Below are 14,786 nucleotides of genomic sequence, written 5' to 3'. Positions count from 1 at the left end.
AACTACTTCCCTTTTTAGCCATGTTACTTCGTTTCTCTCTGCCTCTTCTTCCTTCTGTACGATGTTAACGACGTAGAGTATTGAAATGTGGGGTTGACAAATGATATATGAATGCAAGCCAAATGTTATTGTGAAAACACCTTTACACTTACAAATTTTACTTGTCACTGTGAAATATTGTAAAAGACTTAACTAGTGTGGTTTAAATATAGTGTGTTGCAATCACTCGCTTTTTTTTCCCCGTGCATATTTCCATTAATTTGCAGTATCAAGCAGTCAGTGTGAACTAGGCTAGCTTTGCTGCCTAAGCCTTGCTTGCGTATGTTTTACTCTCCGGTTAGCTTGCACCAGAACTATTTCTATCTGTGCTTGTTGGTAAAAAGAAACCGTTAGTACATAGATCTCCTCAGAGACTCAGGCTCTAGGAGATACTACTGTCATTCCAAAACATACCCTAAACACTTGTCACATTGCAATATTTCCAAGACAGTTATGATCGAGATGGTGCAGGAAGAAGCGGACTCGAGTCCCTTCTTTACCCTGTCTTCTGCTGTATGTTGGGAGATTCTAGAGCCCCCATCTGCTCCCCACTGTTGGTCTTGGCAGGCCCTAGAAGAAAACACCTGAAACAGTTAAATGGTTGCTCTTGAGATGGCTTTAGTTTATTAATTTTTTCCTGTTGTCTTCTTGCTATATTTGGGAAAACGCAGTTCCTCAGCTGATCACTCTTGTCTTCTCTCAAAGGCTACCTTGGCGGCTGGCAGCATGATGCAGGCCCATGGAGATTTTGACGTTGCCCTCTCCAAATACAGGGTGGTAGCCAGCACTGTGCCTGAAAGCCCCCCGCTGTGGAACAACATTGGGATGTGCTTCTTCGGGAAGAAGAAATATGTAGCAGTAAGCATCTGGTTTCTTTTCTTTTTTCATCTGTAGCTGACCATGCAAGAACAAGATTCCTCCTGTGGCAGAGACAGGAGGTCTGTTCTGGGTGGGCTGTGTTACAGCACATTCATTCCTTTTTTGAAGGCTATCAGCTGCCTGAAGCGGGCAAACTACTTGGCTCCCTTTGACTGGAAGATCTTGTACAATTTGGGGTTAGTCCATCTCACGATGCAGCAGTACGCATCTGCTTTCCACTTCCTCAGCGCTGCCATCAACTTCCAGCCCAAGATGGGAGAGCTGTATATGCTCCTTGCAGGTATGCAGCGCTCCGTTATCCAGCTTCAGGGGATATCCAGCCTAGGGGATGCAACGTTATAGAGACGGAAAGTTTGGGCTGAAGTAAACAAATATTGGATAAAGACTGTGCTAAGAAGCTGTTCCCCAGTAGGTCACTGACAGGTATAAAGTCTGAATAGTCTGTTCTCTCTCTGTGGTGAATAGGAAGGTTAAATTGCAGTCAGATCCAGGTTAAACATTAGAAAAGACTTTCTACATGTAAGAGTTTGGGTTTGGGCTGCCTAAGGAGTGGGTGTGGATTTCCAGCAGTGGACATTTTTTGGATCAAGCGAGACAAATATTTGTCAGAGGTGACATTAGTAGGGTTAATCCTGGCAGCAGTCCAGACAACCCTGCTAGCACCTATTTATGTTACGATGTGATGACATTTAGAATTGTCCTAAAAATGAAGTCCTTGTGAGGCATCAGCTTGTGTGTGTACATTTTGCTTTGGTACAGTTGCTCTGACAAACCTTGAAGACATTGAGAACGCAAAACGTTCCTATGAGCAAGCTGTGGCACTGGACAAGTAAGTCTTAATCATAGCTGTCAGTTGTTTGATCGCGTTGCTTTGCCTCCCTCACCTGGTTTCCTTTGCATGCTTTGTCCCTCTGTCTACTTTGACCCTAAATGGTTTGCGATAGGGAAATGTTTTTACTCCTGCAGCTGTGCAAGTCACTGTTTTAAAACCACCTTTTTTTTTTTTTTTTTTTTTTAATTCAGGTCAGCTCTGAAAAATGAAAGGGAAATTTTGTTTCAGTCCAGCCCAAAGCTGGTTTTTATTTTGCTGTTTGGTTAGTGAGTCAGTGGTGATAACTTTGGAGATTCCAGGCCACCTTCCAGCGAATATTTTTGCACAGCAGAGCAGATTTGATAGAAAACCAGTCATCCCAGAATATTTTGTAACCCAGAGTTTGAGCCCTGTGCAGAGCAATGAGAGGCTCGGGATAAAGCCTGTTGTTTTTAAACCACCTTTTTTTTTTTTTTTTTTTAATTCAGGTCAGCTCTGAAAAATGAAAGGGAAATTTTGTTTCAGTCCAGCCCAAAGCTGGTTTTTATTTTGCTGTTTGGTTAGTGAGTCAGTGGTGATAACTTTGGAGATTCCAGGCCACCTTCCAGCGAATATTTTTGCACAGCAGAGCAGATTTGATAGAAAACCAGTCATCCCAGAATATTTTGTAACCCAGAGTTTGAGCCCTGTGCAGAGCAATGAGAGGCTCGGGATAAAGCCTGTTCTGAATTGGGCAGAGGGAAGATTTTAGCTGGGAGAATGTGGGCAAGAAGCTAGTATGAAGCATATAAAAGGGCAGCAGCGTAGCCCTTTCTCCTCCATTGTGTTAACAATGTCTGTGTTTGCAATCTGGCTCTTAAAATCAGAGCGCTTGGTTTCAGAAATGTTAAAATGAACCTTGCAGTATTTCATCGTTTCAATCAGAAAAACAAATTTGTCTCAAATTTATGAATAGTTTTGGCTCCCTGGCTCTGCTGTTCTTTACCTTTCTTTTTTACTTTTCAGATTTTAACTGGTAGGTGATTAGATGGTGATTCTTCTCCGCAATTTACTGTGAATATTTGCATACTTACAGCAGCCAGCACAGCGCCCTTGAGCCCAGGAGTCTGTATGCTGGCGGCAGGGCTGCGGCAAAAACACTCTTTCCATCTGCAGTGGCCGCCACAAGGTGTCATGAGAAGATGCTGGTCCCTTTTCCTCTGTCCTCTCTAACCTGGCTGGTTACTGGCCAGGCTTAATTTTGGGGATTCTGGAAGTTCCTAAACCCATTATGAAGGGCAGCAGGTTTCAAAAAATAGTGTTTGACACTGTAGTGCAGTTCTCTTTGCAAGAGGTGCTGCAAACGCTCTCAGATGTTTGCTGGGAATTACATGGCTTGCACGCGTGCCAGAGCTCTTGAATCAGTTAGCCCTGCACAGCCAGCACACATCTGGCACTCAAGTTCTTCATCCTTATGCATCGACAGAATTACAAAGCAGGTTTAAATATTACTTCTACATCTGTTTCAAACGTGAGTAGGTCTGTGCAACCTCCTCAGAGGAACCGAACCTGTGCAAACTATAGTCAAAGATTTATAAATGTATTGCTGTGCGAGAGCGTTTCGCAATTATGCATCGGTCATTCCTACCAACATCACTGACGTAAGTCCAGTCGGCTCCTTTGCCTGGCTTTCCTAATCAGCCTTCCATGCCTAGCAAGGCAGTACAGGACCTTAAAGATTGCTTGGGCTGCTTAGTCATGAATTGGCGTGCTTTGATCAAAGAGAAGGAATAGAAATTTAGCTCTACAACTTTGCCTAAATATTTGGCACTGCTGTAATGCTACAGCTATATAGTCTTACTGGGAAAATAAAACCTCATCAAAGCAAAAATGAATGCCAACTGCCAGAGACTGCTGGGAGGAATATCCAGACTTTGTTAGGCTTGTTCAGCTGACATGCCGTGTATTTTAGACAGTTATTGTGTGGCTGAATCCATGTCCCCACAGGCTTGCTTTGCTGGCGTATTATGAACTGTTTGGCTAGGAGGAAGATAGCCGTGTTTGTTTCCATTGCCATAAATACTTTTATAGCAGCGCTGTGACATTTGGCCTGGGTGCCATGCTGGGGTCTGGAATGGAAAGCATCTTGGAAAAATCTTTAAAAAAGGTGTTTCTTCTTAGTACTGGTTCTAGCTCATAGCTGTCCTTTCTTTCTGTGGTTATTTAGCTATTGATTTTTTTCTGTCATATTGCTTCTCAGCTCTTGAAGGCGAATTAGCTTGATAAGATTCAATTAATTTTAAAACTGGCTGTTCCCAGATCTGTCTGATCTCTATTTTCAGGGTTTTGTTGTGTGGGTTTGGTTTTTTTGTATTTTCTTTTCTGGCTTCCCCCCCCCCCCCCAAGGAGATGGGGCTTTGATATTTATTTTTTTCACGCATTACTTCCTTTGCTTTGGCAAAGACGGCGAGGAGGGTTTTTTTTTGTGGCAGGATCAGTGTTCCAGTTTCTCAGTTAAAGGAAAACCAATGGTTATAAATGCTATCAGATTTCTCCTAATAGTCTTCTTTCTTGAAGCGCTGTCATATAACTTACCAAGGATGGATAGTCATGGCCTGCAGATGACACTTTCTATTTATTGAACGGTGTTAGCAGAAGCCTTCCCTTCTGCACTTTTCACAAAGGATGCTCTCTCTGTCTTGGCCCCCCAGGCATGGGTGCTGGAGTCGTCGGATGGCTCCAGCCATCCCTGCCAAACTCCAGGAGAGGGCACCAATCCCTCGCTCACATTTATTGAGCAAACTGTACAAAGCATCCCTCGCTGACCTGCGTGCAGCGATACATGCATGCGGCTCCTCTGCAGTGAGCTGCGGTCAGACAGTGCTCTTCCATGCACCCCTTGATAGCACATCCCCTGTTCTGGCCAAAGGCAACCTCTGCTCTTCCAGGTCTCATCCTGCAGCCTGGGTGAGCCGAGGGGCCGGTGCCCCTCTTGCGTTTCATTTCTTTGTCAGATAATACACATGCATTTTGCTTCTCCAAAAGAAGGGTGAAATTCAGACTGCTAAAGAATGGTCAGAACAGTTTGTCGAGTGTGGCTTGTCAGGCAATTAAGGAAGGATCAGGTCTCTGAGAGCTTCACTTAGCAATTACAGAGCCAAGGGAGTCAGCTCACTCTTTCCCTCTGATTTAGTTTGCTCACACTCCTGGCTATGCCAGAAGAAAAGTTGCTGTGCGGGGTTAACGTATCCTAGTGAAGAAAGTGGATACTGTGGAAAATGAGAATATATGGAGCAATTCTGCCTTTTTGAAATCTTCATATGCTGTTCTGCATCAGGAAGGGAGGCAGGACTGTGCAGGATAACAGTGTTATCTGCAGTGCTGGTCTCGTCTTTGAGTCCTTCGTTAATAGGTGTCGCCTACTGTTTCTCTATAACAGTACATACAATTATGTATGCTTTTACTGGGTGAATGAGAGAGAAGAGGTGAGGAAAATGAAATGTAAACAGCACGTTCTGTAGCATGTTGGGTTGTAAAATACAATCAATAAACATGAGTCTGTTCCACTGCCCTGTCCCACGGCAAGCTGCTCTCCTACAAACTGGGAGAGCTGCGAGAGCCTGAGATAAGCCAGAGCAGAGATCAGCTTTCACAGTATGATGAAAGCCCCCGTCACTGCTCTGGTGCCCCAGGAGCAAGGGGTCAGGAGACCTGGCACTTACTAAAGACAGTTCTGAGATGGTCCCCAAGTGCAAAGAATTGGCTGTCGCAGAGAAGAGCCTGGCAGGGGGTGAGGCAATCGGCAGAGTCGTTTATATTGTCATTGACGCTGGGATACTTCGCTGAGCCCAGGCACTGGGCCTCTTACCAAGCACGTGGGACTCTATTGTGTTCCCAAAGGACTCTGGCTGTGCAGCCCTTCATCTGCTTCGGGGTCAGAGTACCCCATGGCTTGTCTGTGCCCAGACAGTAAGGTGTCTCCAGCTTTGCTGCTTGGGCACGTCTTAGCGTTATTCAAGTCGGGATGAGTGTTCCCACAGTGAATGCGATGCGTCCTGTGTGTTTGCTGAAGGTGCAACCCCCTCGTCAACCTGAACTATGCTGTCCTGCTGTATAACCAGGGCGACAAGAAGGGAGCCCTCAGCCAGTACCAGGAGATGGAGAAGAAGGTCAATGCAGTGAAGGAGAGCAGTACTCTTGACTTTGACCCTGAGGTATGTGCCTAACAGTTGTCAGCGGGAACTAAGTGGCCACGCTAAGACTGGCAAGAAATGAGGAGGAAATTTGGCTCTGGAGTCCAATTATTAGGAAGAAATTCTGCTTATGAGATTTTCCGAGTAGAGCAGTCGCCTGCTGAGAGCTGCTTGCTTCATTTCTGCTCTTTGAAGCCCAGTTCTTCAATCAATACACAGCAAGACAAGATTCCCTCTTAATTAAGGGAATGAATTAGCAGAGATGTTTCCCTTGAGCACCAAGGCAGTAGCCAGCTCTGCACAGCTCTCATTTTTTGCGTTTTTTTGTATTGTTCTTGACTTTATTGTTGTCTGAAGTGTTCCTGTTTACAATGGTCTTCTCTTTTTGCTTCTTGAGAAGATGGTGGAGGTTGCCCAGAAGATGGGAGCTGCCCTGCAGGTGGGGGAAAGCCTGGTCTGGACTAAGCCTTCTAAAGAGTCTAAATCCAAGCAGAAAGCTGCTGCGTCAGGGAAATCCTCCAGCACTCAGCAGCCTTTGGGCTCTAACCAGGCCCTGGGTCAAGCCATGTCGTCAGCTGCGGGGTATGGGAAAACCATGCAGCTTCCCCCAGGTACTTCTCTCTTGCTTCTCTTTAAAGTAGAACTGTGGGAGGGGAGAAGAGAAATCTCTCTTCCTTTGAGTACAGAGTTACAGCACGTGTTTAGGAAGGTGTTGACTTGCTTGCATGGTAGTGATGTCAATATTTGGTAATAACTTTCCCAGATTTCTGAGTTAAGGAAGTGTGGAAGGAAGATGCTCTCTGTGGTGCATTATACTATCCTGCTTTTGCAGGGATGCGGAAAGCCAGTAAAGTTTCCCTTCCTGCCTAGAGCCATGATGGGCAAGACTCCATTAGCATGGGATTGAGATCTTGCTCTGGAAAGGAGGTGGTTTCAGAAACCAGACCTCCTGTCTTCCTTTGGAAGAGCCCAGGAGCTGACATGAACAGACAGGCTGCTGGAGAGAAGGGAAATGATGGACGATTTTCTGAAGTGCTTTATCATTTCTGTTACAAAAATAACTGCAACTGGATTGCTTTGAAGCTGTCCAGCCGGGTCCCTCCCTTGCAAATGTTGCTGCATTACCTTTTAGTGCGGGCCACTGGACTGAAGGTTGCTCAGGAGACAGCATCAGCCTTAGAAGGCTTAGGCCAGTATCTGTACGTGCTGCTTCTTGCTGGGCCTGGGTAGGAGCATTTCCTGAGCCACCATTCATAGCCTGACCTCCTCTCACCCCTTGGCTTCCGAGGAGGAATGCGCTAGAGATACTGCTCGTCGTGGTGATTTTCTGTCACTCTTAGTCTTGTCTCCTGTGGACTGAACCAGGAGAGAGGTTGTGTAATCCAGGCCTCTTTCTTTGGCACCCCTAAGGACCTGTTCCATTTCTCATGCATGGAATAAACTTTCCATGCAGGGAAGACTTAGTCAGGAAAGCTGAAAAATAAAACGTACAGGAGTTTGGGGTTTACCTGAAGGACTTTATTATCCACATCAGAGAAGGGAGCTGCTTCATAACATCAGTTGTCGGCCTAAATCTAAGCGTAGAAACAACTTCAGCATGGAAGTGTCCTGTTTTGATTTTATTCTGTAAGTAGCTATGTTAACTGCCTGGAAACTCTCCTTGAGTTTGCTAAAACTGTGAACTGAAAATGGTACTGTGGTTTTGCCTCCAGCTTGAATATAAACCAGCTTCAGTGGAACTATTTTCCCTTCCAAAATGAGTTAATTCATAAGTTTGTACTGACTTCTCACAGGAGCCCAGCTGAATGCGATCCTGTACCTTAGCTTCCCTTCAGCAGAACTTTGGGTTCTGTAAGGTCTCTGGCTGCATAACTCACAAGAGTTGAGTGCTATTGATAAGCTAATGCTAGATAGAAGAAATCTGAGGGTAATTAATAGCTGTGATTGTTCTGCATCTCCATGCTGCCTGGAAGGGCAAAAAGCATAGACTAAAGACGTGTAATCATACAGTAACCGTAACTGTGTTCTCTCCCCAGGTGCTGGAGCATCAGCTCCGCTTGCAAAGCCTCCCTCGCTGCCTCTGGAACCAGAACCGGGCTCAGAAACGAGCCCCGAGGAGACCTCGGCACCAATGGGGGCGGAGGAACAGAGGAAAGAAAAGCGCAAGAGCCGGCAGGCAGCGGACTAGGACGGACTCTGGTTGGGACAGGCAGGTGCAGGAGTATCTCCAGCGCTGCCTGCTGACTTGTGGGGAAAGGGACCTGCCCTCCCCCCTGACCCACGGTGGCTTCACCCCACTGTCAGTTAGTCTAAATGCAGCTGTTTTCTGTTAATGATTTTAGCACGTGGTCTCTACCTTGTCCCAAGGAGTCGTTGCAGCAATCAGAAGAGGTTCCTGCGTAGCTACTGTTAGTGTGGTCGCAGCTTACTACAAGAGACTGGAGGATGGAGATCCATCTCTCCACAGGGTTGGCTTCAGTGTTTGCGTGTAAGTCCTCCAGAAGGATGCTGAGGCATCCAGTATGTTTAGAAAAGCCAGCAGTAGTGACTTAGCATCCTGGATCCCAAAGAGGATCAAACCCTTCCAGTGGCTGAACTTGTAAGCGGCTGAGGAAGCCCTACACAGGCTGTAGTAAGGTCAGTGGTAATACGCTCGGAGAGGGCGTGAAGGTAGCGAGCCTCACCAGGGCAAGTGCAGAGCAGTAAGCCAGGCTCGGGACTAGCACAGCCTGGCTTACTGTGAAACAGGGGCTTGTCACTCCCGTTTCACAAGGGCAAGACTTTGTAAAGGCTTTCTCAAGGCTGAAAGGAAGCTGAAACAGCTGGGAGCTGGTATTCCTGAGCAGGGCAACGTCACGGTCACAGAGCATGAGAGGCACTTTAAAGCCCACACTTTCCTTAGCGGTGGCAGTCGTGAAACGTGGGAGAGCTGCATAGCAAAGGTGAGCTGGTTTGTCTTGAGGCGATCGCTCCATTAACACGCAGCCTGGTGGAGGAGGGATGGCCGAAGCAGACCTGCTGCGCTGGGCTAACGGCACTGTGTGTTGGCCAGCCAACTGAGCTGGCTTCTTTAGGACTGTTCATCTTCTGATCCCAGGATCGCTCTTTGTATTTCTTGAATCTGACCTATTTTTAAGCATAAGCTTCCATGTGGTAGCTAAGAAAGTTGCAAAGCTGGCCCACAGTAAGGCAAGTGCTCGGAGGCTGGCTATTCTGGAAGCAGGCTAGCTGCAGCAGCAAAAAAGTCTGCCAAATTCCTAATTGTTTGCCGAGAAACACGGTAGATGAGCCTCAGTGAAGCTCTGCTCCTGTGATTGGAGTTCTTCCTTGAGAATTTGTATCGCCCAGCATGGGGGGAAAGATTGGTTTGCAGGAAAAAAAAGAGCAAGCCTTTTCGGAAAAGACGATACAGTCAGCTTCAATGCTAAATTTAAATTGTTTTAGTACGACAGCAGCCGTGCTCTGAATAATTTAGTTATGCCCTCCTTACAGTTGCATTTTAGGAGAAATCATTTATGCTAGCTGTGAGGGGGCAAAGCGGCCCGTTGGTGAGCAGAGCAAGGAATTTTAATGCCCATGTGATACTAGAGATGCTTTGAAAGTTTCTATCCTCAAACAGCAAAATCTTAGTCTTCCTTTTCTCTGCTACTGTCAGTTTGTTGCCTCTGGGACTTATCCAGAGCTTGATACAGGTCCTCAAAACAACTGCTTTTGGGAACTAAAGGTGGGAGCATCATGCTTTACATAAAGAACCAGTAACTGGGTTAAGCACAGTTTTTCTCCGAGAAGTACACAAAGCCAACGTTGCCGTGGGACTTCCGATCCGAGTTTTCCAAACAGAACGTGTAGCGCTTCCCCAACAGAACTGAAGTTTCAGGGTTCAGTGTACTTGCTGGTTAAGCTACCCAGCTTTTTAAAATGTATTTCCTGCTTTTAGTTCTGCGCTGTTGCGTTGTATCACTCCATAATTAAAAAGTCCAACAGAGGAAGGTCAGTAATGGAAACTTCTCTGTAGCAATAATGTAAAAGCAGCAGGACCAAGGCTCTGGATATATTAACATCCTTCAGTTGTGCTTTGTGGTTAGCTGCCATTATCCAGAATGACATTAATGCATCTTTAGAGCACAACTAGGAACTAAAGTGCTATCCTGCTCCCTGGAGAACACTAGAAGAGTAGGAACCCTTCCCTTTCTCCTCTGTTTTCATTGCCAGATCTGTCTGCTTATCTCAAATGTGGCTTTTTTTCCAGCTGTCCTCTACTGATTGTTTTTATATCTGTACAGCCTCTGGGTAGCATTCCTGTAAGGTTTCCCTCATGCTAGGAGTTGGAAGAAAACAGAGGATCTTTTGTGGAGCGCTGGCAAATTTAAGCAAACCAGACAAGAAGCGGCGTAAGTCAGGTACAGTGCAGTGGCTTTTTTATTGACATTAAACTTTTTACAGTGAAAGTTACTGCAGCATAACAGAGTGCCTGTGAAGAAGAGGTTAAGATTGCAGAGCAAGGGTAGGCAGGGTGTGGGAACTCTTTACCTCACCCCCAAAGCTTTAGTTCAAGACAGTTTTTTCCGATAGCAGTTGATTGCTGTAATCTTTTAGCCTTATCACAAAGGCTTTCAGGCCCTGGAAGTGACCAGAACAGCGTGGTTACAGGTAGGTGAGCACCAGCATTGCTGATACAGGAAGGTTTTCCCCTCCATCTGCTCATAACCCTCTGTTCTGATTTTACGAGCTGCTTTCCCCCGCCTTCTGCCCGTTGTAAAAAAGGAAAGTGACCTTATGAAACTCCTTTGCTGTATCAGTAGGTGGGAGCAGCCCTCGTCCCACCAGAGACACAAGGAACAATCGAAGATCTCTCTCCTCTCGCCCAGTCCCACTGGTGTAACTTACTACCTTCTTGGCTGTTAGGATGCTTTTATAGGGTAAATGCTACACGTTAGTACATCGGGCATACTACATTTGGAGGTACTGTAAAGGTATTTAAAATAAATACATATTTTGCTGAAAAGCTTATGCAGACAATTAACCAATTCTCCTATGAAAAGAAGCGGTAGCACCTTGTTACTTTCTGGATTTGAGCAGAGCAGAAGGGAGCTTCCTCTATGTCTAAGGAAGCATTTTTAAATACGTAATTACAGTTGGATAATAAATAGAACTGCAATTCCTTGTCCTGTTCCCTCTCCTCCCCCTGGCTATTGTGATGATGGCATTTGCATCCAGTAAATTCATAGTGTCTTTATGGAGAGCTTTTTTTATTCTATCTAATGATGAGGATGAGGCCGGACTGTTCTTTCAACTGAAATTAAACACGGGATTTTTCAGCAGGACTGTACTAAGTCATTTAGGGATTTTGGAAATCACACCTTATGTTCCAAAACCTGTTTCTGGCATCAGCCATAATTCTCATCTTCTCTTTTCCCCCCATAATTGAAATTTTAAGATGGAAAAGAATAATGAGCTTAATTTCTAGGGAAGTAGAAACCATCTGCTTTAGGACTTTTTTTTTGCCCTTTTAGAAAAATGTGTATCATTAACCAGGTTAAATCATACAGCTTACGGTCTTGACTGCAGCTTGACTTCCTCACAGGAGAGAAACTAGAAGACACTCAAATAGCAACGCCTGAGCAGCAAGACCTTGTTTCAGCCAAGAGTAATGATCTGTCCATCCAGCAACGTGTGTTCAACCCAGACAACTCCAGTTTTAAGGTCCCTGAGACAACTGGATGCTGGTTTATGATATGGGCAGTATTAGTGTATACTTGCCATGCTCCTGTACACGATCTTGCCCCGTTGTGGTCACTGACAGGCAGTATCGAGCAAGGTGGACCTTGGGTCCTACTCAACATCCTGTTGGCGCGTAAGACGTTAAAAATTTAGACTTCCCCGGTGGGAAGTGGGTTTCAGTTGGCAAAGCCTCTTCTACAGGGACAGACAAGCCTCAGTGCCGAATGACAAGACAAACTTTACTGAAATAATAAGCTCCACACATAAATGCACTACAAAAAAGCACACATTAACAAGTAGTTAATCTGCCGAGACTGTTATATAATAGAAAACACAGTTCTGCTACAAGGAAAGCTTTACCACTCTCTCAAACCAAACGGCACAAAAAAAAAATCAGTGTTTTTTAATGAAAGATACAGGTGAGATTTGAACCCGGTTCTACCCAGGCTGCACTGACTAAGGAGCAGCTTTCCTGAGAAATTCACAGGGGAGGTTTACAGGGTATTTTTTTTGTTTCCCCCACTTGCATTTTTATGAGATCATTCCCCTTTAGCTGCCAGCATTTGTATTCTTCAGCTGCTATGAGATCTTCTCAGCAAAGGCTGACACCAGGCTCAGTTTTCAGAGCGGCAGCGAGCCGTTTGGAACAGACGCCTTTCCAAGCTTCCGGCACAGAAGGTAATGGCCACGCATGCTATTTCCAACCTGCATTTGTTTCCTTTGCTGAGAGAACGTCCTCCCACAAGAGTTTGGATCAATAACTCCCTGAGAATTCAGCCTGGTCGGTGCTTAGGATCCATCTGAGATACTATGCAAGAAACTGCTCCATCTGTTACAGAAGAGAACTTCAGCCGACATCTCTGAGCAGACAGGAGAACAATCATTTCTGGCTCTAAGCTCTAGTTTTACTAAAGAGTTTAATCAGACTCAGCATTGCTGAAGCAGAAAGCAGACGGGAGCAATGGGAGCAGGCCAAGGGATATGCCACACAAAAGAACTTGTTGCAAATAGGTTTTCTCTGCCCCTTATCGCTGAAACTTTCAAAACAAAGAGCAAAGGCAACCTTTAATATTCCCATTTCTCTCTCTAGTAACCTCGTTAGTGCCTGAATGAAGAATGCGAGACAGTCTGTTGTGGCGTCTGTTTTAGCTGGTTTTAACCAATGAGTCTATAGACATGTAATTTTTTTTAAACATGAAACTACCACTTTGGTATGCTCACAGGTTTAAAACTTAACTGTACGCTTTTACCAAAACATCAATTGCACTAGAGAAGAGCGTTATTAATATGGCTTGAAACAAACATTCGCATTCAAATGCTGATTTAATGCAGGACATAAGAACGCCCCAACTAAAGCCATAAAAATATAAATTCAGTATTTTCCTCCATTTTTATACTGTTCTTCCAAACGTACTCAAAAACTTGATCAGTTTCCTTACACCAGAAATAGCAACGCGGCACGTTGTGTGACAGAAGTACTTGACAGCACTGCTGGAGAACAGATTGTTCCAAGCACGTGTATCAGCAGCCAGTGCCAAATATCAACGCAGAGACAGTTTAGCTGCTCGCTCGTTGACAACAGCATCAGCTTTCACCTAAGCTGCAGGCTCCAAAAAAAGAGCCCGACAGCACAGAGGTGTAAACAACTTTTAGGGTAACTGGAAAGAGTTCTGTTGCCTTGCACCATTCTCGCAAAAGCTGTCCCAGTATTCATTTCTCAGGACATGACTGGAAGGGTCACCCTGTGGCACATTATTCCTGATAATTCAGTACAGAATAAGAAAAAAAAAATCCAACCACAACTAGCATCAGCGGATTTCACAGTTTAAAATCTACTTTTTATTTCTGTTCTTGTCGTTGGGAGGCGTACTACAGAGGTGGCTACAAAAAGCAACCCCTACCTTAGGCTAACTAGTCTTAAAATAAACTTGGGCAGAAGATAACGGATGGCAAATACATACACGCTGCGGACAGTTTTCCATTAGGTTTTGGAAATGGATCTAGTGCTCTGCTGCTATCCAAGCTTTGGATTCCAGTAGCTGAGAAGCGGAGTTGGGCTCTAAAGCAACATCTAACAAGGGTCAAAGCAGCGGGTGAGGTCTTTGCTAGAGGCAAGGCATAAAAGCTAAGGAAGAAAATTTCAGCACCATTTCTGTAAAAAGGAACTTGTGAGAAAAGAGCAAACTTAACTGGATCTCACATGCCGCAACAGGAGATAACCAAGAAACACAGAAGTAAAGAAAATCAAGTAATTCCTCAGCAATGCTGTGAAACTCCCCTGGAGAGGGGGGAAAAAAATAAATAAAGAGCCTTTAAACGGGAAAGAAGGAGTTGGATTTGGGATGGGCTCTTCCATGGCCGGGGAGCAATCGCACATCACCATGGGCGCAGCAGAGAAGGACCTTTCAAAGTCTGCCAGCCTCCTGTGATTCACGCATCTCAAATAATCCACCACTTGACCTTCCGTAAGCAACATACACAGAAAAGATATGATGAAGCATCGCTCATTTTTGATCAAGGGTAAGACAAAAACCCAAAACCAACGTGGCTGCGCTGGCTACAGGCACACAGAAGTGGAAATATCAACGTGCTCAAGTTTTGTCATCTAGAGAGCCGCTAGCTTACTGTCACAAGGATGAGCTCATCTATTGCACCTTCAGCAAACTGTGTGTGAATAAACATTTCCAGTGGAAACCCTTCCGTTCGGGAGTATGAGGCTAGCTGAGGTTTGAGTCAGCCACTGTGGATTTCAAGGTGCGAGTAACACATGAGAACAAACAGAATTTGTAGAAGCAGAGGAGATCAGAGGAAAGCAGAGATCATTTCAAGCCTGGTTCTGAAGCTTTGGTATTTTTGCAACTTTTCTGTTTCTTCGTGGTGAAGAGAGATCTGGATTTTTATAATCCAGTAGATAAATTTGTTTAAAAGTCTCTCACCTACTAAGGACTTCTGTACTTTACAAAAAAAATCCAAACCAACCAAACAACAAACCCCACAATCAATCAACAGAAATTTCACTAGTTTTTTTTCCCCTATACAGACCAAAAAAACCCCACTAGCTATTTCCATTTCTCTTGTTCAGCAAGGTCTGTTAAAGACAAAGCAGCTTTTCTTTGTTGTCGCTATTGTAAGCGGTGCAGAGGAGTGAGACAGCCTACACGTGC

General features: G+C 45.0%; 1 protein-coding gene across 1 annotated transcript in view; it reads left to right on the top strand.

Annotated features, from left to right (window-relative positions):
• The window catches only part of BBS4 (Bardet-Biedl syndrome 4), a 42,680-nt gene extending 32,921 nt beyond the window's left edge, over positions 1-9,759 (top strand). Inside the window, exons 10-15 of the mRNA XM_019471970.1 lie at positions 745-897; positions 1,027-1,198; positions 1,678-1,747; positions 5,781-5,922; positions 6,302-6,512; positions 7,938-9,759. Coding sequence (XP_019327515.1) covers positions 745-897; positions 1,027-1,198; positions 1,678-1,747; positions 5,781-5,922; positions 6,302-6,512; positions 7,938-8,089 — 900 coding nt within the window. The 3' untranslated portion in view covers positions 8,090-9,759. The remainder of the gene's footprint in view (positions 1-744; positions 898-1,026; positions 1,199-1,677; positions 1,748-5,780; positions 5,923-6,301; positions 6,513-7,937) is intronic.
• The last annotated feature ends 5,027 nt before the right edge of the window (positions 9,760-14,786 follow it).

Source organism: Aptenodytes forsteri, unplaced genomic scaffold (genome assembly GCF_000699145.1).
Source record: "Aptenodytes forsteri isolate BGI_AS27 unplaced genomic scaffold, ASM69914v1 Scaffold258, whole genome shotgun sequence".
Taxonomy (NCBI): domain Eukaryota; kingdom Metazoa; phylum Chordata; class Aves; order Sphenisciformes; family Spheniscidae; genus Aptenodytes; species Aptenodytes forsteri.
Note: the sequence above shows the minus strand (reverse complement) of the source record. Positions and strands in the feature narration are given on the sequence as shown.